The sequence below is a fragment of the Mustelus asterias genome, chromosome 18 (assembly GCF_964213995.1).
Source record: "Mustelus asterias chromosome 18, sMusAst1.hap1.1, whole genome shotgun sequence".
Lineage (NCBI taxonomy): Eukaryota > Metazoa > Chordata > Chondrichthyes > Carcharhiniformes > Triakidae > Mustelus > Mustelus asterias.
The window spans coordinates 67,717,483-67,742,514 of record NC_135818.1 but is presented as its reverse complement, the minus strand read 5'-3'; the positions used below and the strand labels follow the sequence as shown (position 1 = coordinate 67,742,514).

General features: G+C 43.4%; 1 protein-coding gene across 1 annotated transcript in view; it reads left to right on the top strand.

Moving 5' to 3' along the window:
- Window positions 1-25,032, top strand: part of kcnh5b (potassium voltage-gated channel, subfamily H (eag-related), member 5b) — a 327,530-nt gene that overhangs the window by 173,392 nt on the left and 129,106 nt on the right. The window contains exon 8 of the mRNA XM_078233204.1: window positions 22,166-22,365. Within this exon, the coding sequence (XP_078089330.1) occupies window positions 22,166-22,365 (200 nt within the window). The remainder of the gene's footprint in view (window positions 1-22,165; window positions 22,366-25,032) is intronic.

The window sequence follows — 25,032 nt, the reverse complement described above, 5'->3', positions numbered from 1 at the left end:
TGGTCCTATTGCTGCATTGTTATTGCACTGTTATTGGAATATTACATTGTCTTAAAAGTCATTCCTTACTTCCCTGTTGCTTTGCTGCTGAATGCACTCTGTCACAGTTGACAGAATTTCCTCTGGGCATATCATAATGAGCTATCATTGGTGATAAACCTGTATGTTTACTTTACTGCAAGAGTCGCAATTGGTGGTGCTCAACAGCTCAGAATAATCAAGCGATTGCCTGATAGCATTGAGGCAGTGCTTTTGGGGCAGAGGTACATTGACTGCCACTGGTAAAGCTCAGAATGTTGGTGTGGCTAAGTAGTGATGAGCTGCACCAAAAACATTGGTATTTTTTAGTCCTCTTTGAGCAGTCGCAGTTGCATCGATCTGCTTCTGAACAATACCCCAACATGGCTGAGAGATGGTTATCTTTAAATATGAGAAATAATTAGACAGACTTTGTCGTGCTCTTGCTGTGGCTCCGCTATTGAGTGACATTGATAACAACTGCTTTGAGTTTCTGCGTCTCCAACAATCCTGCCCATCAGCTATAGGAGAAGAGGCATGAACGGAATAGGGAGTAACACTGGACAAAAAATAATTAACATCAACGTAATCTTGTATGATACAAAAAGGCAAACATATACATATATAAGTGGATAAGTAAATAAATAAGGGTGGTGGATCTATGGAATTCATTGCCACAGAAGGCTGTGGAGGTCAGGTCATTGAATGTATTTAAGACAAAGATAGATAGGTTCTTGATTGGTAAGGTTCTTGATTGGTAAGGGGATCAAAGGTTACTGGGAGAATTGGGGTTGAGAAATTTATCAACCATGATTGAATGGCAGAGCAGACTTGATAGGCTGAATGGCCTAATTCTGCTGCTATATTGTATGGTCAAAGTCAAGGGCATTTTTAAAATCACACGGTAATTGGCCTGTAACTAGATTCTCCTTCGACTACCAATATGTGTCCTTAACAGAAGTAAACATTTTACCTTGACAAGGTAAAAATATATGTTGCAAGACTAGATTTTTTTGTTTTTAAAGTCTATGCAACATAACAATCAAGTATTCTATAAAAGTCCTCACTCCTGTACAAATTACTGACCAAATGCAGACACTCATATCTCTTACTTAAATCATTAAATGTTTTGCCTTTCAATTTTGTAATCAATCTCATTCTTGACCCGGTGACTCTTTTGAATTGCTGTTCATGGCTGTGGTATTTAGATGGTCCACCCTGAAGTCTGGAAGAGGTTTTACACTGCAAGCTGCCAAAAAAAATTGTCCAAGGATCAATATTTACTGTCAAGGTTGAATTCCTAGAACTGTCTACAACCATTAATTGAATCATAAATTGCCTGGTTATCATGAATGTCATTTAAGGGATTGCTTGAAGTGATTTCCTTTATGCCTTCATTACCTCTACACTTAACTATTCTACTGCACTCCTGGCTGGTCTCCCACATTTTATCTTCTGTAAATTTGAGGTGATCCAAAACTCTGTCACCCATGTCTTAACTTGCAGTATGTGCCATTTTTCTTTTCTCTATCATTAACCTATGTTCCTGGTCAAGCACCATTTTGATTTTAAAATTCTCATCCCTGTTTCCAAATCCCTCCATGGCTCTACCCACCCCACCCCCAACCCCCGCCCGCCTCACCCAGCTCCCCCTCCCCTTATCTCTGTGATCTCCACTGGCCGCACAAATTTGAGATATCTGTGCTTCACTATTTCTGACCTCCAGTGCGTTCCCAGTGTTGATTGCTCCACCATTGGTGGCCATATCTTTACATGCCATGGCCCCAGGCTCTGGAACATTCTCCCCACACCCCTCTGCTTCTCCATCTTGGCTTTCCTCCTTTGAGACATGCCTTAAAACTTACTCTTTGACTAAGCATTTGGTCATCTGTCCTACTATCTCCTTATGTGGCTCAGTGTCATGCGTTGTTTGATGATGCTCCTGTGAAACTCCTCAGGATGTTTCGTTATGTTAATGGCACAATGTAAATATAGGCCAGAATTCTCCAGCTGTTCATGCTGGCGGGATTCCATAGTCCCACCAGTGGCAGGTTTCTGAGCAGCCTGGGATGGCATCAACGGGAATTCCCATTGACAGCAGAAGATCCTGCCACCAGCAAACAGCACGCCTCCTCCCGTTGCCTAGAAAAATGCTGAGGGGAGGCCACGGAATCTCGCCCACGTTGTTGTTGCTGATTTACTGCACCGTACAATTTGAAAGCTGCATCCATCCACACGCATGTGACAAAGCATTGCCAACTTTTTTCCAATTCCAAAGGAGACTAGGATGGGCTGGGACAGCAGTTGGGTTAATGTCAGGATCACTTACAATGTTGGTTTCCCAGTGATGTGCGATATAACACACGAGAGGCGTGATGTACTCGGGAAATAAAGGCTTTTATTGCCAACAATAACAGAGCTACCATATACAGTATACGATCCCAGACTAAAGGGTCACCAGGCAGAGCAGTGACCTTTATACCTCTCCCAGGAGGCGGAGCCGACTGGGGTGTACCATAACAACTATATTAACAGGTAGAACAGCCCAACCCTAACCCCAACAGTAACATATCTACAGACTCATAGTACTGGCCAGACCATGGCTCAGCACTACCTGGTGGGAACCAACAATGGTTCACCACACCCAGTTGGCGAACATTCACTGAAATCCTCACATGACATCCATAATAATCATAACAAATAGTTTCAAAAATATGCTTTAACAATTCAGTTTGCATATTGGAGATTTCCAGGCAGTCCGGTCAAAAATGAAGCTGTCCAGTCCAAAATTGATCTGTCAATTCAAGAACGTGACAGATTAGCAACTCTAATTTGATATGACCTGACAGTTGAAGCACAACCAGCTTAAATATGCATAGCGAGCTTCTGCAGTATGATTCCTGCTTATATCTGCTGCTGATTCAATTCGTTTAACTCTGTTGGATAAAGTGGCCGGAATTCTCCCACCCTGCCCGCCACCGCAAATTGAAGCGGGCGAGTTGTGGACAATGTGAAGGCCCATTGACAGTGGGGCGGGAATTTCCGGCTTTTAGACCGGCGTGGCTGGAGAATTTCATCCCGTGTGTAATTGGTAAATTTGGAAATCTTCCTCAACGTTATAAACTGGCTAACAGGCAATTGTTCAGATAGTTTCGAACTTTTTACTGGAGCAGTTTTCAGCTGCAAATATTGGGGGTAATCTTGAGCCCACGCTCTCTGCCCGTGGCTGCCCAGCTGGCTTTTCTCGCCCTGTTGAACAACACTCTGTGCATTTTAAAAAGGGAAGTGAGAACCGGACAGTCAGCTAGAGGGATGGGGCCTAAAGATGCTGGCAGAGCCAGGAATCCTGAGATTGCGACGCCATTTTAAAGGGTGCTCCGATCTCTGACTTAAATAAAAGGCCCCTTCCCCCACGGACATTGAGACACCCAATGTAATAGAATTACATAGCATCTGCAGCACAGAAAGAGACCATTCAACTCCACATTATCCCATTCTACTATTAGTACCTCTTTCTACTCTGTCCCACTATCCTTCTATTCCTTTTTGTTCATGTATGCATCAAGCCTCCTCTTAAATCCATCAACGTTATCTACTTTACGTAGCTACAAGTTCCACATTCTCACCCTGTAAAGAAATTCTTTATTTGATCTATTAGTTATTATTATTATCTATTAGTTATCTATTAGTCTTATTTATATGGCTGTTTGTGCTGGACTTGCACGCAAGTGACAATGCTTTCTCCACCCTATGGGGACTGTGGTGAACCATCGTTGGTTCCCACTGGATAGTACTGAACCAGGGGCTGGCCAGTACTACAAGGATGTACATATGTTACTGTTGGGTTGTGCTATTGTTGCTGTTGGGGTTAGGGTGGGGTTGTTACACCTTTGTACTGTAGTGTTGTGGCACATCCCAGTCGGGCTCCGTCTCCTGGGAGAGGTATAAGAGTCCCTGCTCTGGCCGGGACCCCTTCAGTCTGGGATAGTGTATATAAGTTCTGGTAGCTTCGTTACAGTAAATAAAAGCCTTTCATTTACTGAGCTTCAAGCCTCGTGTTTGAATAGCGCATCAGAGACACTTCATCATTTTAACTATCTCTATCTGGTCTCCTTCTCGTCTTGTCTCTTCCGGGGAAATTGGTCCCAGTCTGTTCAGTGTTTCCTGATGATTGCATCCTCTCAATTCTAATAAAATATTTGTAAATTTTTCTGTGCTTTCAACGGTGCTTCAATATCCCTTATGTATAATTGATACATGTTGCAAAAATAGTCCTGGTTCTCATTCACAGTCAAAAGATCCAATAATACTTGTTGACAGATGAAAACTATCTTGACAATAACGGCATCATCCATGTTATACATAAGAAAGATGCAGGTCATCTATTTCGATCAGATGATTAATGCTGACAAGTTCACTGGAATGTGAGCAGTTGATACATCAGTAACATTGTTGGGTGAAATGGGGCTGAATTAATCACAATCAAAAGAAATGATGGCCAAGGCTGGGCATAGTGATAGAGGTGTACAGCATGGAAACAGGCTCTTCAGCCCAAATTCTCCATGCCGCCCTTTTTTTAAACCACTAAGCTAGTCCCAATTGCCCACATTTGGCCCATAGCCCTCTATACCCATCTTACCCAAATAACTGTCTAAATGTTTTTTAAAAGACAAAATTGTACCCGTCTTTACTACCACATCTGGCAGCTTGTTCCCGACACTCACCACCCTTTGTGTGAAAAAATTGTCCCTCTGAACCCTTTTGTATCTCTCCCCTCTCACCTTAAACCTATGTCCTCTAGTTTTAGACTTCCCCACTTTTGGGAAAAGATGTTGACTATCTAACTGATCTATGCCCCTCATTATTTTCTAGGCCTCTATAATATCACCCTTAAGTCTCCTATGCTTCAGGGAAAAAAGTCCCAGTCTATCCAGCCTCTTCCTATAATGCAAACCATCAAGTCCCGGTAGTATCCGAGTAAATCTTTTCTGCACTTTTTCTAGTTTAATAATATCCTTTCTATGATAGGGTGACCAGAACTGTACACGGTTCAATGACAAATGTTAAATGACAAATTTCTATGTAAAAGGTAAATGGAAGTTGTATGCTGAATTCAAGCTGTCCAAAAGTTTATAGATGCTCACGATATGGCGTAGGAATTAGAAAGGCACACTTAAAAGATTTCTTAATTAAATAGCATGCTAAAGAGTCCAATTTCCAAAGAGTTCAATTACCAAGCAAGTTCATCAGTTTCTCTTATTGCATTCTGCATGCTTCTTCCTGTATGAGTGGCTGCCAATTATAATTCAATCCTAAATGATTAGCCTAATCTGGCATGCTCTTCCAACTCAAAAACCTCATTCACCTGATATGTTGTGGGAAAAGATTCATTTCTACGAGTTATTATACAGTGCCCTGCTAAATGGTGTCTCCTTTATTTTTCAGTCTTCAACAAGAATAGGGATGATATTTATTATGCTCACAGCGCCAGGAATCCGGGTTCGATTCCAGTCTTGACTGACTTGTGCGGAGTTTGAATGTTCTCCCCGTGTCTGCATGGGATTCCTCCGGGTGCTTTGGTTTCCTCCCGCAGTCCAGTGATGTTCAGTTTAGGTGGATTGGCCATGGTAAATGTGAGGGCTACGTGCAAAGGCTAAGGCTGAGCCTAGGTAAGACGCTCTTTCAGAGTGCTGGTGCAGACTTGATGGGTGGAATGCCCTCCGTCTGCACTGTAGGGATGCTATTGTAATGGACATTAAGATTTTTTGGAATTAAGAGTACATGATGTTCAATTCCTTTCTTAAACATCCGACTCTTCCACGATATTGAAATTCAAGTGCAACCCATTTGATCTACTTGGGGGTTGCAAGTGAATAATGGTTTGAAAATAGCCTAAGAATATAGAATGGCACCAGGTTTTTTGGGGGCTTTTGCTTCACTTCAGTTGCTCTTCTGCCTTCTGGTGCATGGCTTGGCCTCCAGTGTGTGGGTTATCAAATTATGCTGATAAGATATTCCAATACCAGTAGTGGAACAGGCTAAATTTGCTTAGAAGTAGAAATTTGGACCAGTGTATCCAAGACGTTTACATTCTATCCAAAAACACAATTTGCAATGGCTAGTTTCTTGCATTCTCTTTGAGTCGTACATGGCAGAAAAGGCCCTTCGGCCCATTGAGTCTGCACCGACAGACAATATCTGCCACTAAAGACGCGCTATTCCCATTTTCCTGCACCATATCCTTAAATGTTATGATATTTCAAATGCTCATCCAAATATTTTTGAAAGGTTGTAAGGCCTCAACTACCTTCCCAGGCAGCACATTCCAGATTCCCACCACCCTCCAAATGAAAATAATTCTTCTCAAATCCTCTCTGAATCGCCTGCCCCTTACCCTAAAATTATGCCCCCCCTCAATGGATTTTATTATGGGCTGCAGAGGGAAAATCTAAAAGCATGAATTGTAACAATTCAGTTGCGTGTTCCTGTTCTGAAAATGTGTTCGTAAAAAAATTAGTTTACAGCAATGGAGTTGGTCATCCTGAAACGTAAAAACAAGACAGGCGCTGGAACTTTTCCGCCTTGCCTGCCCAAGACTCGTAATATCCCGCCCAAGGCCAATGAGAATGCCGTTCTGTGAGCCTCGGGGCAGGCGAGGCGGTAAAATTCCAGCCATGGTTTCAGAAGTAAGCTAAGCATAACAATGGGGCTACTGATACCACTGACAGCGCTCAGTTTGGAGGGTAATCTCACAGATAACTGGAGGAGATTCCGGCAGTGCTTTGGCCTCACGGCAATGGGCAGTGATGGGAATAGAGTCTTCCATTTTTCTTCACATATCAGGAGAAGAAGCCCTGGAAGATTATAATACTTCGGCATTTGAAAGTGATGAGAAATGAAATAACTTGAAAGGAAAAATGGAAGAATGTGAAGCTTGCTACTAAGAAAAAAACTTCATATGACAGATATAGGGCGGAATTCCCCGGCCGCGCTGGTCTAAAAGCCGGAAATTCCCACCTGACCGTCAATGGCGTTTCACATTCTCCGCAATCCGCCTGCTAAAATTCCAGTGGCGGGTGGGACGGGAGAATTCTGGCCATGATTTTTTTTCTGTGCCTGCAAGGCAATGGCAACATTTGTCAGTATGTTAACTAAATTAAATTGTGTGAATGTGGAGATTCTGAGATAGAATTATTGTGGGATCGCAAAAGATTTGGCCAGAGAACAGCTTTGAGAGAATCGGAGATTGGCAGAGACAAGAAAACAATAGATTCCAAATGACGGAAGATGAGGTACCACACAGTCAGGCAGTTAGATGCAGTTAAACAGCAATATCATTGGGGGGAATAAAAAGACGGCCTGAAGGTTAAAACAAAAACTGCCACTGAAACAATTCAATGCAGTTGATGAAGAGCAGAGCATTTACTATGTAGTTGTCCAGCCTACGGAAAGCAGTGTAAGAACTGTGATAAACTAAATCACCACGCCAAGATGTGTAAATTGAAGAAAGTGCACAGAATGCAGGTGATGACAAAATACTAAATCTGAACTTCTCATTGGTGCAGTAACAGCAAATTCTAAAGAAGACGATTGGAAGGTTGGGGTTTAAGAATTGCCAACATAATGGTGAATTTCAAACTTGACACCAGCGCACAAACCAATGTCACTCCCGTAAGCCTGCATCAGAAGATAAGTAAAGGAAATCAACTAACTAAAGCAAAAGCACAGGTGAAGAAATTGCCATAGGAAGCCAATGCACACTTAAAATGAATGACAAAAAAATGTCTCAAGCATTTCCATTCATAGAGGTGAAAAATGATGCAACACCTATTCACGGATTCAAAGCTTGTGAAAATCTGAAGCTACTCAAGAGAACACGACTGTCACGTTCAATGACACTCTGAGTGAGTACAAAGATGTGTTCAAGGGGATGGGTTGCCTAAAGGGAGAACACATCATCAAGACAGATGAAACTGACACCCAGAGTACACTTACCCAGGAAAGTAACAGTAATGCTGAGAGACCGACTGAAAATAGAACTGGGCAGAATGGGGAAACGTCACATCGTCAAGAAAATTGACAAAGTGGATTAATCTAATTGTAATTGTAGAAAAATCAGATGGAATCTGTGTGGTTCTCAGAGATCTAAAGCAGGCAGTACAAAGAGAGCATTATCAGTTGACCACAATAGAAGAGATGACGTGTAATCTCGCTGATGCTAAATATTATTCAGTTTTGGATGCGAGTTCAGGCTTCTGGCAGGTCAAGTTGAATAAACGCAGCTCCTGTCTCTGTACCTTCAGTACACCATATGGTTGCTACAAATTTTTATGCTTAGCTTTTGCTATTAATCCAGCTCCTGAGTTTAAAGTTTAAAGTTTATTTATTAGTGCCACAAGTCGGCTTACATTCACACTGCAATGAAGTTACTGTGAAAATCCCCTGAGGTGTTCCACAGAAGAGTGAAGCAGCTGCTTTGAAGAGTTAGAGGGTGTGGGAGGAAGGACGTGGAGGCTTTGGAGAGAGTACAGAGGAGGCTTACCAGGATGTTGCCTGGTATGGAGGGGCTTGGTTATGAGGAGAGATTGGGGAAACTGGGGTTGTTCTCCTTGGAAAGACGGAGGATGAGGGGAGACTTAATAGAGGTGTATAAAATTATGAAAGGCACAGATAGGGTGAACGGTGGGAAGCTTTTTCCTGGGTCGGTGGTGACGTTCACGAGGGGTCATAGGTTCAAGGTGAAGGGGGGGGAGGTTTAACACAGATATCAGAAGGACATATTTTACACAGAGGGTCGTGGGGGCCTGGAATGTGTTGCCGGGCAAGGTGGTGGAGGCGGACACACTGGGAACGTTTAAGACTTATCTAGACAGCTATATGAACGGAGTGGGAATGGAGGGATACAAAAGAGTGGTCTAGTTTGGACCAGGGAGCGGCGCGGGCTAATTGTTCTTTGTTTCTCGTTTCAAGGCTTCATTCTATGATCATCTTGCCGGTGCCAGTACAGAGCGAGACTGCGGATAGTTGGGAACCTGTCTCGGGGGCAGGGAATTCAGATGGTGTTCGTAAAGCAGAAGTGGAAATGAATAGAGTTGGGAAGCATTTTCTGATCAGGGCCAGTGTGATCTCCTGGACTCGTTTCGATCGCCTCAGGGGGTCGGAGAGGAATTTCCCAGATTTTTTTTCCCCATATTGGCCCTGGGGTTTTCACTCTGGGTTTTCGCCTCTCCCTGGAGATCACATGGTCTGGAATGGGGGGGTGGGGGTGAGTTAATAGGTTGTGATGAACAAAGCATCGTAGCTGTGAGGGACAGCTCGGTGGATAGGATATTAGTATGTAGATAGGCTGGAAAATTGGGCGGGGATCCTGGATTCAGGATTCAATCCTGGACCGGGGAGCGGCGTGGGCTTGGAGGGCCGAAGGGCCTGTTCCTGTGCTGTATTGTTCTTTGTTCTTTTGTTGATTGTATATCTCGACGATGTGCTGGTCCAGTGAGCCACACAAGAAGAACGCAACCACAGACTGAGGTAGGTGCTTGTAAAAGCTAGAGAAGGGAACTACAAGTTGAAGAAGGAAAATGCAAAATAGGTCTTCATGAAATCAGGTACTTGGGACACGTGCTAACAAGTGAGGGACTATCGACAGACCAGAGTAAAATTGAAGCAGTTGTGAACAAACCACCCCCAGAATGTAAGAAAGAGGGTTCTTTGGGCTTGGTGACCTATCTTGGGAGCTTCATCCCGCACATGTAGGTCCAGATAGCATCTCCCAGAGAACTTCTACAAAATGATGTGGAACCGCACTGGGAACAAAGCTTTGACCCAGAGAACACTGACTCAGATGCCAGTGTTAAAGTATTACGATGTTAGCCAAGATATCAGTGGATGCTTCAAAAATCAGCCGGGGAGCTATCCTCTCACGAAACGAGGCAGCAGTGTCCGACGCTTCAAAGGCAATGACTGAAACACAACAGCATTATGTCCAAATAGAGGAAGAAATGTTAGGGACTGTGTTTGGTCTAGAATGCTTCCACCAGTTTGTCTATGGTAAAGACACGGAGGTAGAGTCTGATCATAAACCTTTGGAAGGGTATTCTTAAAAAGCCGCTTAACTGAGCATCACCAAGCATCGAAAGATGACTGCTGCATCTGGAGAAGTCTCAGCTCAGAGATAAATACAAACAGGGCAAATAAATGTACATCGCAGACATTTTCTCCTTGAAGGTAGGTATGCATGTGACAGATGAAGAAACAGAAGCGCAGTTTCACACGAAGGGTGGGATTTTCTGGCTGTGCTCATCCCAAAACCGGAAAATCCAGCCCGAGGTCATTGGACCTTCGCATGGTCACTGCCGTCACGATTTCCTGTGGCGGGCGGGATGGGAAAATTTTGGTCAAAGAATTTACCCGTGGCTGGAGCCAAACTGGATGAAATCAGAGAAGCGACCAAGAACGAGAAAATTGCTGCAAATTGTGCAAAATGGCTGGTCCACATGTCAGAGCAGTGTCCTTCCTGCTGTACAAGAGTACTGGAATCTTTGTGAGGAACTTCATGCAGCAGAGGGAATATTTCTCAAGGGGGGGAAAGATAATAATTCCCACAGCACTGAGGAAAGAAATGCTACAACGCATACATTAAAGTCACCTCAGCACACAAACATGCAGGAGAAGAGCTCGAGATATCTGGGGTGATTTTGAGCCCGCACTCTCTGTCTACAAGGATGGCGGTGCATGCTCAAAATCCAGAGAGCGCAATTCGCACCGACGAGTTCCCGAATACCGACCTTACCGGCCCATCGCCGGTGGAGTAGTGGGAAACACGGCACGGGACGGCAGTAAGCTCATTTTAATACATATCATTAGCAAGCACTCTCTTCGGGACTTCCACCTCATCAGATATTTAGCGGCATTTACAACAGGTCTACATATGGCACCTTCACCTTCGAGGGGGTTGTCGGAGGTGAGCGCTCAGGCAGCCAGCATCCTCCGTGATGTGCACTGCCTCGGGGCCACCGGAGAGAACTCAGGAGACACAGATAAGTTCAACTCGGAACCAGGGATGGGGGGGGGGTTCTCAGAATTGCTATTTCAGGGAGAGGGGTCAGGAGGAGTCACTTGCTGGCCTTACCTTCCCTTCATGGCGGGGCACCCTTACACTAAAGGCAGGAAGCACTTCCTGTGTCTTCCTTCCTGAGTTCATGCCCTTCCATAATGGGGCTGGCGGGAGTGTGGGAGGGTTATAGCACTGCCATTCTCACACTCCACTGGGATGAGGCGCTGGGTGAGCATGGTGGTTCCCCCAAGCTTGGTGGTATGAACAGACAGGGTGGAGACTCTGTGGGCGAATGGAGTGAAATCTATTGCCAAACCTTCAAAACAAAATGGTGACCTATCTACACTTGTATCTATGTTCACCCATGCCCTCTAGGTGCCGACAGTTTCTTAATTTTCCTGACCCTCCCACTATATTTAGGTGTATCACAAGAATCCACAACTGAGGTCGAGGCAGCCTGTTGACCTCCACACCCTTTTGTCTGAGATGACCTTGGCGGGCGTCCCCTGGGGACACGGGACCTTGAAGGTCCAAGCCTGCTTTCAAGCAGCACACAGATGTTTGACTGCTTCCCTCCTCGGTGTCAGGGGCTGGAGCTATATTGTTCACAAGGAGGGAGGGTTTCAGATGGGCTGGAAATGCTCAAAGTTCCCCAGATGGAGGGCGAAAAAGAAAAATGTCATGATAATAGGGTGATTATGATAGTGGGCTCCAGTATTAGGTACAATATGGTACACTTTCTACTACATGGGGTCACCTGACCTGGGGTCACAGGTCAGATAGCACATGCAAGAGAATATTGTGGGAAGACCGTCGATGCCTTGCAGTTGTGAGTTCATGTTCTGAAAATGTGTTGGTAATAAAGTTAGTTTACAGCAATGGTGTTGGGTCATCCTGAAGCATAAAAGCAAGACAGATGAAGCATTGAGTAAAAATGATTATATTTTGCGAGAAATCTATTTTAAGCAGTGCTAATAAAACTGTACAAGGTTATCGCTCTTAACTGTAACACAATATTTTCAATGCAAAATTGAAAAGAAAATGTTAAAATGCTGCGCAGTTGCACGGGGTATTTTTACATGCAGTGAGAGGATAATGTGTTTGGGCAAAAACCTGAGCAAAAGATTCAATTCTGAAAAGTGGTGCAGTTTTGAGCACACTTTGCACTTCAGATTGCTGGTTTCTCCCAAAGCAGAAACACTTAGACAAAATGTTCTGAACAAAACTGATCCAAATTATAACATTATGCCTTTCAGAGAAAACAAAATACTAGACTTAATGAAAACATATCAAACAAAGAGATGGTCCGTCAACCTGAAGTTTTTATCCTGAGACTCAATGACCTGAAACTCAAGAAGATTGGGGATAATTTGGACTTTTGATTTGATTTGATTTATTATTGTCACATGTATTAGTATACAGTGAAAAGTATTGTTTCTTATGCGCTATACGGGCAAAGCATACCGCTCATAGAGAAGGAAACAAGAGAATGCAGAATGTAGTGTTACAGTCATAGCTAGGATGTAGAGAAAGATCAACTTAATGTGAGGAAGGTCCATTCAAAAGTCTGATGGCAGCAGGGAAGAAACTGTTGTTGAGTCAGTTGGTACATGACCTCAGACCTTTGTATCTTTTTCCCAACGGAAGAAGGTGGAAGAGAGTGTGTCCTGGGTGCATGGGGTCCTTGATTATGCTGGCTGCTTTTCTGAGGCAGCAGGAAGTGTAGACAGAGTCAATGGATGGGAGGCTGGTTTGCGTGATGGATTGGGTTAATTCACGACATTTTGTAGTTTCTTGCGGGCAGAGTAGGAGCCACACCAAGCTGTGATACAACCAGAAAGAACGCTTTCTATGGTGCATCTGTAAAAGTTGGTGAGAGTCGTAGCTGACATGCCAAATTTCTTTAGTCTTCTGACAAAGTAGAGGCAAGACGTTGGTGGGTTTTCTTAACAATAGTGTCGGCATGGCGGGGGGGGGGACCAGGACAAGTTGTTGGTGATCTGGACACCTAAAGACTTGAAGATCTTGACCATTTCTACTTTGACCCCATTGATGTAGACAGGGGCATATTTTCCACTGCACCAAGTATCCTTGTGCACCAAGCATCCATTGTTGTTACTTCAAGGGCTCCTCTCCATATGCCACATGTAAATACAGGGATCATTACACACATTGGTCTTCTTCAAATTCTGATAGTGTTTACAGGATTTCCACCTTTTTTTAAGTTAACCTTTTTGCCCTGCCCCTGTGTTTTCTCTCCCATGATGTGGAGATGCCGGCGTTGGACTGGGGTAAACACAGTAAGAAGTTTAACAACACCAGGTTAAAGTCCAACAGGTTTATTTGGTAGCAAAAGCCACACAAGCTTTCAGAGCTGCAAGCCCCTTCTTCAGGTGAGTCACTCACCTGAAGAAGGGGCTTGCAGCTCCGAAAGCTTGTGTGGCTTTTGCTACCAAATAAACCTGTTGGACTTTAACCTGGTGTTGTTAAACTTCTTGCTGTGTTTTCTCTCCCAGACAAACATGTGCAGGTAATAAATTCAATTGCCACAAATGGAAAATAAGCAAGCAATGAAAAAAAAATCAAATTCAACGTTTCATTTTTTAAATTTGATTTGATTTATTATTGTCACATGCACTGGTGTACAGTGAAAAATATTGTTTCTTTCATGCTATACATGCAAAGCACAGAGAAGGAGAGAGTGCAGAATGTAGTGTTACAGTCACAGCTAGGGTATATCGCAACTTAGTGAGAGGTAGGCCCATTCACAAGTCTGACAGCAGCAGGGTAGAACCTCTTCTTGAGTCGGCTGGTACCTGACCTCAGACTTTTGTACCTTTCTCCCGACAGAAGAAGGTGGAAGAGAGAAAGTCCAGAGTGCGTGGGGTCCTTAATTATTCATAATTCATTGCGACACTGTGGAGCCACTTCACACCAACACCTGCAAATTCTGGAGCTTAGTTGCTTGAAACTTATAGCAGTTATACTAGTTAACAGGAACACTACAAGATGTGGCAGAATCATTATCAGAAGTGCATCGTGATTGGTCAATTTTTGTGTCAATTCTGTGATTGGATTTGTATTTCGAAGAACTGACTGCTCGAAAATTACATTCAGGCACGATTTTAATTTCAAAACCTCCAACAGGGTGACTAACTTCCTCTAAAATAAAATGAGCATGCATAATTTATCTTGCATTAATAAATCATCACAAGATACTTCTAAAGCAGTGTAATTTCAGTGAGAATTGTGGAACAATTCCTGAATTTGGGCAGTTTAAATATTCACTCATAGTCTTTGCCCTCAGTGAAATATTGCCTCCCAAATAAATGTAATTCTCACAAAGAATTAGCTACTTGAAAGAATATAACCTATTTCTGGGACAAAGTGTTTTTCTTTCATAATTTATTAATCTGTCACTATTAAACCAAGTGAAAGATATCAACGGTGACTCTAACTTGCATCTGGCAAAAGGTATTTAAAATTAGTCATTACATACTTAAACAGTTATTACTGTGCACATACAATCCGCTGCTGTGATGACAACTCAGCCGCCTGGAGGTATTAATTCAGCTGGAGATCGATAAACATGATTCTGTAGTTGAATAAGGAATCGGACAGTAGAAAATTGCAGAGTTTCACTGTGGCAGATTTATAGCTAGCGTTGTCGCACATCACTTCAGCAATATACACCACACGCAGAACTAAGCAGCTAGTGTCTGAGGGCATCCTTCAACAGTTCACTGTTGTAACATAATGCAGAAAGACCGGCATTTCTTTGGCAATCATGAGATCAGCATAGGCTTTATGCCAGAATATTAGTTTATGCGTTAATAAGAAGTTTGAACAGCAGGACGGCACGGTGGCACAGTGGCCAGGGATTCGGGTTCGATTCCGGCCTTTGGTGATTGTTCTGCGTGGAGTTTGCACGTTGTCCCCGTGTCTGCGTGGGTTTCCTTCGGGTGCTCCGGTTTCCTCCCACAGTCCAAAGATGTGCATTGGCCATGCTAAATTGCCCCTTAGCGTCCCAAGATGTGTGGGTTAGGGGGATTAGCATAAAAAATACGTTGGGTCACGGGAATGGGGCCTGGATGGGATGCTCTGAGGGAGAGTCGATGCAGACTTGATTAGCCAAATGGCCTCTTTCTGCACTGTAGGGATTCTATGATTTAAAATAAAACTGGGGCTGAAAACCCATTGACCACCCATCCCATAAGTGATGGGAAGCTCCTGCTGAACAAATTCTGAAATTTATCCCTATAGGATTTTTAGGATTAGAAGATCAGTTTAAATATTAACAATGAATGCCATGCCACAGGGGTTACATTTCAAGCACCCATCACAACTTGAGGTCATAAATTGCATCTATCGAGTGCATTCTTCAAGGGTTATAAGGTTTATTAACCTTTACTGGGCGGCATGGTGGGACAGTGGTTTGCACTGCTGCCTCACTATGTCAGGGACTCGGGTTCAACTCCGGCCTCGGGTGACTGTGACTGGAGTTTGCACGTTCTCCCCGTGTCTGCGTGGGTTCAGCTGCGGGTGCTTCGATTTCCTCCCCCAGTCCAAAGATGTGCGGGTTAGGTGGATTGGCCATACTCAATTGTCCATTATTATCAGGGAGATTGGCAGGGTAAATATGTGGCATGTGGGAATAGAGCCTGGGTGGGATTGTGGTCGGTGCAGACTCGATGGGCCAAATGGCCTCCTTCTGCACTGTTGGGATTCTACGACACCCTTGTCCCAGAGACATTACAGAAGATTATCCATCAGCTGGAAAGAGATTAATGCTCTCAGAATTGTCAGGAGCCCACCTTATATCACAGGTTTGGATTGCCCAGGGGGACTTACTTCCACTATTCAAAGCAGCTTCTGTGCATTGAGCATATTGCCACTCCAGCCTGTGCTGACCAAGAGTCTGGCTATGTGGGAAATAGCTCACCTCATGATTCCAGACTCAAAGAGGAAAATCCTACCCCTGGTGTTTAGGTTCCCTTCCCCTCCTGATGCAACCCACTGGACTATTATCGCTAGACTATTAATTCAGAAATTCAGCTAATGTTCTGGGGACCCGGGTTCGAATCCTGCACAGCAGATGGTGTAATTTGAATTCAATAAATAAAATCTGGAATTAAGAATCTACTGATGACCATGAAACCATTGTCGATTGTCAGAAAAATGCATCTGGTTCACTGATATCCTTAAGGAAATCTGCCGTCCTTACCCGGTCTGGCTTACGTGTGACTCCAGAGACACAGCAATGTGGTTGGCTCTCAACTGCCCTCCAAGGGCAACAAGGGATGGGCAATAAATGCTGATGTGGAAATGCCGGCGTTGGACTGGGGTAAACAGAGTAAGAGTTTTAACAACACCAGGTTAAAGTCCAACAAGTTTATTTGGTAGCAAATGCCATTAGCTTTCGGAGCGCTTCTCCTTCGTCAGATGGAGTGGATATCTGCTCTCAAACAGGGCATACTGAGACACAAAATCAAGTTACAGAATACTGATTAGAATGCGAATCTCTACAGCCAACCAGGTCTTAAAGATACAGACAATGTGAGTGGAGGGAGCATTAAGCACAGGTTAAAGAGATGTGTATTGTCTCCAGACAGGACAACCAGTGAGATTCTGCAAGTCCAGGAGGCAAGCTGTGGGGGTTACTGATAGTGTGACATAAACCCAAGATCCCGGTTTAGACCGTCCTCATGTGTGCGCTCCAAAAGCTAATAGCATTTGCTACCAAATAAACCTGTTGGACTTTAACCTGGTGTTGTTAAAACTCTTACAATAAATGCTGGCCAGCCAGTGATGCCCATATCCCACGAATGAATTAAAAAACCCCAGTTTCTTCAGAGCCCACAGTTTGTTTAGCTAATGGATGTGATCTTGTTTGAATGCAATCATTGTTCATACGGCTGATGGTCAAATATAAGTGAGATTTTTCAGACCGGATCCATACATTCCAGGCCCGAGGTCAACGGACCTGTCTTCTGGTCGGAGACAGGTCCGATTCATTAAATCAGTTCAAAATTGAAAGACATGGGGCATGTTATCTTAAAACAGTCGAAATTGAATCTACAGGTAGTTGCATAATATTAAAAGAAGAGTATCTTGTCAGTTTGAAAAATGCAATTCAGTCCTATTATTCTGTTTTCTATCCACTTCCAACGGTTTGTGTTTGACATATTTAAAAAATTACTAATCTATTTACTTAATTACATCCAAGCATGTGGATCAGGCTTCAGGTGTTTTGAACATTTCAACTTGGTAGGAGGCACAGTGGTTAGCACTGCTGCCTCACAGTGCCAGTGACCCAGTTCAATTCCAGCCTTGGGTCACTGTCCGTATGGAGCTTGCACATTCTCCCCGTGTCTGCGTGGGTTTCCTCCGGGTGCTCCGGTTTCCTCCCACAGTCCAAAGATGTGCGAGTTAGGTTGATTGGCCATACTAAATTACCCTAGTGTCAGGGAGATGAGCAGGGTATATGTGTGGGGTTACGGGAATAGGGCCTGGGTGGCATTGTGGTCAGTATAGTCTCGATGGGCCGAATGGCCTTCTTCTGTACTGTAGGGATTCCAACTTCTATAATTCTCCCAGTCTGACAATAAAGCAGCACATTATATTTACTATCAGGACTTCATTCTTGAAGGCTTTAAGGAGATGTGTAGCTGGAAAAGTGCTTGATGGATTAAATGGACCTAATGTGCGTGATCTACTGTGCCATGACTTAGATGCACACAGCCCTTAGTAATCAATAGTAATGCATGTTCTGTCTGACTCACAGATAAACAAATGAGTAATGGAAGGAATTGGAAAATAAGTTCAGCGTGCGCAGAGCCCAAATCTATTTTATAGCTTGTGAACGTGTTGCCATTTTTATACTTATAGACAGACTGCTGCTCTACCAGTATCTGCATGGTTACAGTACCGAGACGCCCCATTTTGAGCACTCTGAGGTGAGAATGTGCAGAGTTCTGCCCCCACCCTCTCTCCACCAGCAGCTATTGTTTTTCCAGCAGGCTTACTTTTCTCGCCGCATCGAGATAGTTCGATGGGCTGGATTTTTCAGGCTGTGTTGAAATCACAGTGCTCGTCACTGATTGCGAAGGAAATTGCTGATAAAGAATTAGCTCTCTCCGTGATGGAGATTCCCCCCCCCTTTTTTTTGGATGCCTTTTTGCATCTGGTGCCAAGTCTTGGGGATCTCCAGGTGCCTAGCAATAGTGATGTCATCCAGCGGGGTAAGAAGACTAACAACGCCAGGTTAAAGTCCAACAAGTTTATTTGGTAGCAAAAGCCAAATCCAGCAGGGTAAGCAGCCATTGGCATTGAAATACTCTCAAGGACAACAAACTGGAAGTGAAAATCATTGAATCATTTTACCCTTAGTTTTAAATTTTACAGATTTTGAAATAAATGATTGAGCCGTACACATGTGCAAGGGATTAAGGTAGAAATTAAAATATCATTTTTTAAGTTTGTTTATTAGGTTAAGAACGTGAAAAATTTCTTACCACCATCACAGAGTTTACTTTACTTCTAGTGATGCAAAAATTATAAACAAAATATACTGAGATTCTCTCTGCCACTGCTGTTACGAGTAATTCCATCCTGGAGGGCAACTCCCACACACATTCAAGACTGACTTCTTACCAAATTTGGCATTCGACAAATATGAAATTATTCCTTCAGGGCCAGTGACATTGTTTAGCAATAATTATGAAGTTAGTAAATTGTTAAACAGTGCTGAATTATTAAATTGTAACTTTTTCAATGGTTATTACAGTGAAACTGAGGGACTTTTTTGAGTCCATCAGACACATAATTGGCAAGCATTGGGATCCCGGACTCCAGGGGGTGGAGATCCCATTGGCTGAACGCTGCCAACCAATCAGAGGCCCTTAGCTCTCCATTGCCTATCATCACAATTGGGAGTGATGGCTGCCATTGGTAGGGCACCCAGGGAGAGGCCTACAAATGTTGGGGGACCGAGGCACAAGTGAGTGAGGGTGGGCTCGGGATCATGGGGAGAGGAATGGTCAGAAAAAAGAGCGGTGGCGGATTTCAGCTGGCTCCCCTTCACTTCCCGACGTTGGGTGCCTTGATCAGGCATAAGGTTTTTCTTATCAGCCTCTCTGCATGGCAAGTTCCCTGCCCACCACTGGTCAAATACCAATGGCATCAGGCCCCTTTGTGGGTATTAATTGCACGCTTAAGGGCCTCAATGGCATCCAGGAAGGTTGCTGCTCATTCCAGACTTAATCAGGTGGAGGTAAGCATGCAGTAGGGCACTCATCCCGCACCCTCTTGCCCGATCAAACGCCCCTCTGCTGCCTCCAATCTCATCTCGGGAGGAGGGGATGGAAGCATCACTTTTCACTCTAAGGATGTACGTTTGGAGTTCTCAGCAGTTCACTGATTGCTAATTGATTGCAGTGAAAGGAGACCTCAGCGGTGCACCCTCTGATAAAGGTTCCGGAATTGCACATTTAACCGTGAAGGCTGATCATTTTGCTGTCATTGCATCCACAAACCCAGGCTAATATTCAATTGTTAAATTCCCATAAAGTCCAAAAGAGTGCCTGAGTAATTTCAAAATATGCTCTCCTCCCCAGATGCTGTAATGCCAGCCCTGGTTCAGAGCCAAATTTTGTGAGGTTGCTGCCAAGTGTTTATGTGGATCTCACATCTCTCGGCTTCACCACATTTGAGAGATAGATTGAGACTTGCTTCCCGAGTTTCATTGCCTCTTTACGACTGATAACCAGCCGAAAAGCTCGTAAGGATGGAAAAGCACACAAAGAAATCCAGGGTTTCTGAGGGCTACATTTTAAATTGTGCCTGTTAGGGAAGAGTGGACTTGAAACAAGTTCCTTTGATGAAACTGGGAATAGGCATGAGTCTTGATTACTTTATTAAACTTCGGTATTATAGGTGTCTTGCTTCTTCCCAGAGCTATGCCTGCACTTTCTAAAATTCCAAACAATGCAAAGCACTAAAAAAAATGTAATGACTTTAATCAGGCAATTGAGGTTGGCGTGTAAGAATAAGAGCTCCCAAATTAAGGGCCAAATTGATAGGCCAATCAGGAAGCCTCTTGCTTTGTACTTAAACAGGCGTGTCAGTTCCTCTGGGACACCTAGCGTAGACTGCTAACTGAAAGCACTCTGTATGCTGTTGTCAGACTTGTAAATAAAGGGATTTTGGTGAAGGGACCTCATCCTCCGAGGACTTACTACAGAAAATAATATTAAATTTCATATATTCAGTATCATTTTATTGGTGGAGGACTGGATAGATTAAAACATTTCCTTCCAATTCCTGGTGTTCAAATTCAAATCAGACGGTTGAGACGAGAATCTCCTCCCTAACTGAAACAATTTTGAATATTCTCAACCAGTTCAAAGTATGAATCCACGGAATTATTCTTTGCACAGTTATATTAAACACTAAGCAGACAATCACATTCACGATTCCTGCCAACAGCTCTCTTAGCTGTCTGATCATCCTCACATTCCACCGGGGGCAGCATGGTGACACAATGGTTAGCACAGCTGCCTCACAGCTCCAGGGACCCGGGTTCGTTTCCAGGCTTGGGGCACTGTCTGTGCAGAGTCTGCACGTTCTCCTCGTGCCTGCATGGGTTTCCTCCAGGTGCTCCGGTTTCCTCCCACAAACCGAAAGACATGCTGATAAGGTGCATTGGCCATGCTAAATTCTCCCTCAGTGTACCCGAACAGGTGCCGGAATGTGGTGACTAGGGGATTTTTACAGTAACTTCATTGAAGTGTTAATGTAAGCCTACTTGTGACACTAATAAATAAACTTTATCTCATATCCATATCCTATATATAATAATATGATTTTTTGTTTCAACGTTATTTCCATTGCAATTGTTGACCTCTGATCACCCTGGTACTGAGTGAACCTTGTGGATTTTTACTGCAGTGTTAATGTAAGCCTACCTGTGACACTAATAAATAAACTTTAAACTTATTTTAATCCTTTGATGAGTTGTTTCCCCAGTTTAGCTTTAGCCTTTCCAAATGGCACCCATTTTATAAAATCATAGAATGATTACTGCAATGAAGAAAGCCATTTGGCCCCTCACATCCATGTTGGCTCCTGCATGAGCAACTCAGCTGTTACCACCTACCCGCCATTCTCCTGTAGCCCTGAAAAATGGAATCAAAGAATGGCCACAGCACAGAAAGTCCTCAAACAGCTGACACCAGTTTGATGGGCTGAATAGCATTTGTCTTTGACTCAGTGGGTGGGGACTAATGTGCCTCGATATACTTGCAGTTTTTGTTGAATTTTTAGATTAAGGCCATTAACAGCTTGTCCAATCATTTCATATGTGTTGTGAGAGGAAGATGATAAACCAAACCCTTTTAATCAGTGATGAACGATGAGTTCTCTCCAACGGCAGGCCCCATTCAGGGTAAGACACCAGAGTGTTAGAGAATAACAATGCACTGTGCTTTGGTTGAGTTTGCTGTGCCCAAGAAGTTTATTACTTTAAAACTTACCAAGTTCGTTCCAAAAGAAGAGAAGTTGCATTCTGGGGATTGCCGCAAAAAGTAAAGAAGAAATGCAGGGAGAAGAATCCTTTTTAAAAAAGTAGAAAAAAGTATTTAAAGCTTGGGGTACACAAACATCTTTCTAACAGAGACTGTAAGTAAGTGTTCTATTTCTGTGAAATTATTGTTATAAGTCTCACAACACCAGGTTAAAGTCCAACAGGTTTATTTGGTAGCACGAGCTTTCGGAGTGCTGCTCCTTCATCAGATGAGTGGACTCACCAGATGAAGGAGCAGCGCTCCGAAAGCTCGTGCTACCAAATAAACCTGTTGGACTTTAACCTCGGGTTGTGAGACTTCTTACTGTGCCCACCCCAGTCCAAAGCTGGCATCTCCACGTTGTGAAATCATCGGTATTTGTTGTTGAGGTATTCAGCTCAGAACTATCTTGTTAGAGTGGTTTTTTTTTTGGATGATTTACTAACCAGATTCAAAACAAATTCTAAATCCTTATTAAGTGGTATTGTGGAGTGTAAGTGGACTTAAACCTCTATGGTTCTTTAAATTGCAGCTCTTCTTTATGCAACTATTTTTGGAAACGTCACCACAATCTTCCAGCAAATGTACGCCAACACCAACCGCTACCATGAAATGGTAAACAACGTGAGGGATTTTCTCAAACTTTACCAAGTTCCCAAAGGACTCAGCGAACGAGTAATGGATTATATTGTGTCAACGTGGTCGATGTCTAAAGGGATCGACACGGAGAAGGTACGAGCATATGAGGTAAAATGATCTAAGACCTCCAGGAGCAGTGTTCACTTAATGACTTACAGTTGCATGCACACATCTGGGTAGAACCATTTTAAATCTAATTATCAAGTAGGCAGTGCACTAATTTGTGAAATTCATAGCGGAAAATAATTAATCTTTAGGGCGTTTTGAGCCACAGTGGGAATTGTAATCTATTTTTAGTTTGAATTCACAATATTTCTCTCCCCTTAATCTTGTAATTAATGCTTGCATTGTAGCAGGTTTTAAAACAGGTAATCTTTGCAAATTAATTCGCCGCGAATGTCTAGTTCTATATTTGTTGGAATCAATTCAGTAAAAGGGTACAAGGGTGGCACAGTGGTTGGCACTGCTGCTTCACAGCTCCAGGGACCCGGGTTCGATTCCAGCCTTGGGTCACTGTCTGTGTGGAGTTTGCACATTCTCTCTGTGCCTGTGTGTGTTTCCTCCGGATGTTCCGGTTTCCTTCCACACTCCAAAGGTGTGCAGGTTGAATGGATTAGCCATGTTAAATTGCTACTTAGTGTCAGGGGAATTAGTAGGTTGAATACATAGGGTTACAGGGATAGGGCCTGGGTGGGATTGTTGTCGGTGCAGACTCAATGGGCCGAATGGCTTCCTCCTGCACTGTAAGGATTCTACGATTCTATGAAAATGTACAAAACTATTGACATTCTTATATTAGTGCAGGATCTTAATGCATCGATACATTAAGTAGCATTTGAGATTATGTATAAAATGTTTTCCATTTTACAGAATATAGATTTTTTTTTTCCAGAGGGGACAGATGAAAATTGAAGAAAGTGTAATAATTTACAGGCTTCCAACCAGATTTTTTTGCCACCTCGGAGAATTAATGCAATAAAATGAGGAAACTGTGATGTTGCTCAAAAACAAACGTGAATTGTTCAAAATGACCAGATCACAGTTCTCTGGAGCAATTGGTACTGCTTTAAACTACAGAATTACAATGGGCAAGATTCTCCGGCCTCGTGTTTCCTGTCAGCGGGACGTGGCGTGTTGTTTGCTAGTGGCGAAATTCTCTGGTCCTGCTGCTGTCAATGGGAATTTCTATTGATGTCACCCCGTGCTGGTGGGAGATGGGCGGGCGGGGGTGCGCTGTCGGCGGGACTGGAGAATCCCACCGGAGTGAACAGCCGGAGAACTCCAGCTCATTTGTGTAAGGAGAAATGCAATCTTTATCATTTAACAATTTAATCATATAAAAGCATTACAGATACATGAAGGCCATGCATGAGGAAGCGCAATTACTGTCAGGAATTCTACTTTCATAGTTCACTGCAGCCAAGTCTTGACTTAAGAAATACAATAAACAGATTGATTTTCTGCTTTGTAACTAATTCTGTAGCAATTTTGTTAAGATATCAAAAAATATACATCTGCAGACATCTATTTACTTCTTTGGATGGGTTTTTTCAAGCGGGGTGAAGTAACGTCATTAGTACTCAAAACAGGAGCTGCGTCACATGCGGAACAGTGGTACAGTGGTTAGCACTGCTGCCTCACAATGTCAGGGATCCAGGTTCAATTCCGGCCTCGGGGGACTGTCTGTGTGGAGTCTGCACGCTCTCCCCCGTGTCTCCGTGGGTTTTCTTCGGGTGCTCCGGTTTCCCCCCCCCACAGTCCAAAGATTTGCAGGTTAGGTGGATTAGCCATGATAAATTGCCCCTTAGTGTCGAGGGATTAGCAGGGTAAATACTTGGGGTTATGGGAGTAGGGCCTTGTTGTGGTGCAGGCTTGATGTTACCAAATGGCCTCCTTCTGCACTGTAGGGTTTCTATCATTCTATGATCATGCTGGCAGGCGGCAGGGCCTTGAGATGGCATTTTAGGAGCAACACCCAGTTAAGGGGTACTTGGTAAAATGCTGTGACGGCAGGTAGATTCCGCCTCCCCTCTCGACTCCTTCCTCCCCCCATTTTACCAATCCTTCCACCTCCCAGCCTGTCCCCACACCCTTGTTGCAAACAATCCAGGACTCAGGTGATTTCTGAGAGCAAGAGAAGCCACATTTTTAAAAAAATTATACAAATTGGGCAAAGGCTGAAGTGAGTAAGCAGAGGAAGATTCTATAATCCTCATAAGATGACTGCTTGTACTTTTACCGATTTTCTTTGAAATATCAAACGCTTAGTTGTGATTAATTGCCATCGATTTTAATCTTACCTCAACATTACAGTGAAAAGCCAGAGCAGATATGGAAGGTTTAATTTTCTGGGTATTAGGGATCATAACTCAAACCCAAATTCCCATGCTCATTGAACACTCAATGTAATTGTTCGTTCGGTGTGGGTCTATGTGCTTGGTATGAATTTTCATATAGTTTTGAACTATCGCTGCATCAAGGAGAAATAATCTTGATCGTTTCGCACTCACTCAACAATTTAATCACTTAAAAGCATCACAGATGAGCTAAGGTGATGCATGAGGAGGCACAATTACTTTCAGGCATCCTGCTTTCACAGTCAATTGCAGCCGTGTCTTGACTTAATAAATACAATAAACAGTTTGTCGATAAAGAATAATGTTAAATCAGATTAATGTATCAGGGTTGATTAGTGCAAGAGCTCTTTAATCTCATCACTCAGACAGCACTTTGATGGTATCCTGGTTTGTTATTTATGTA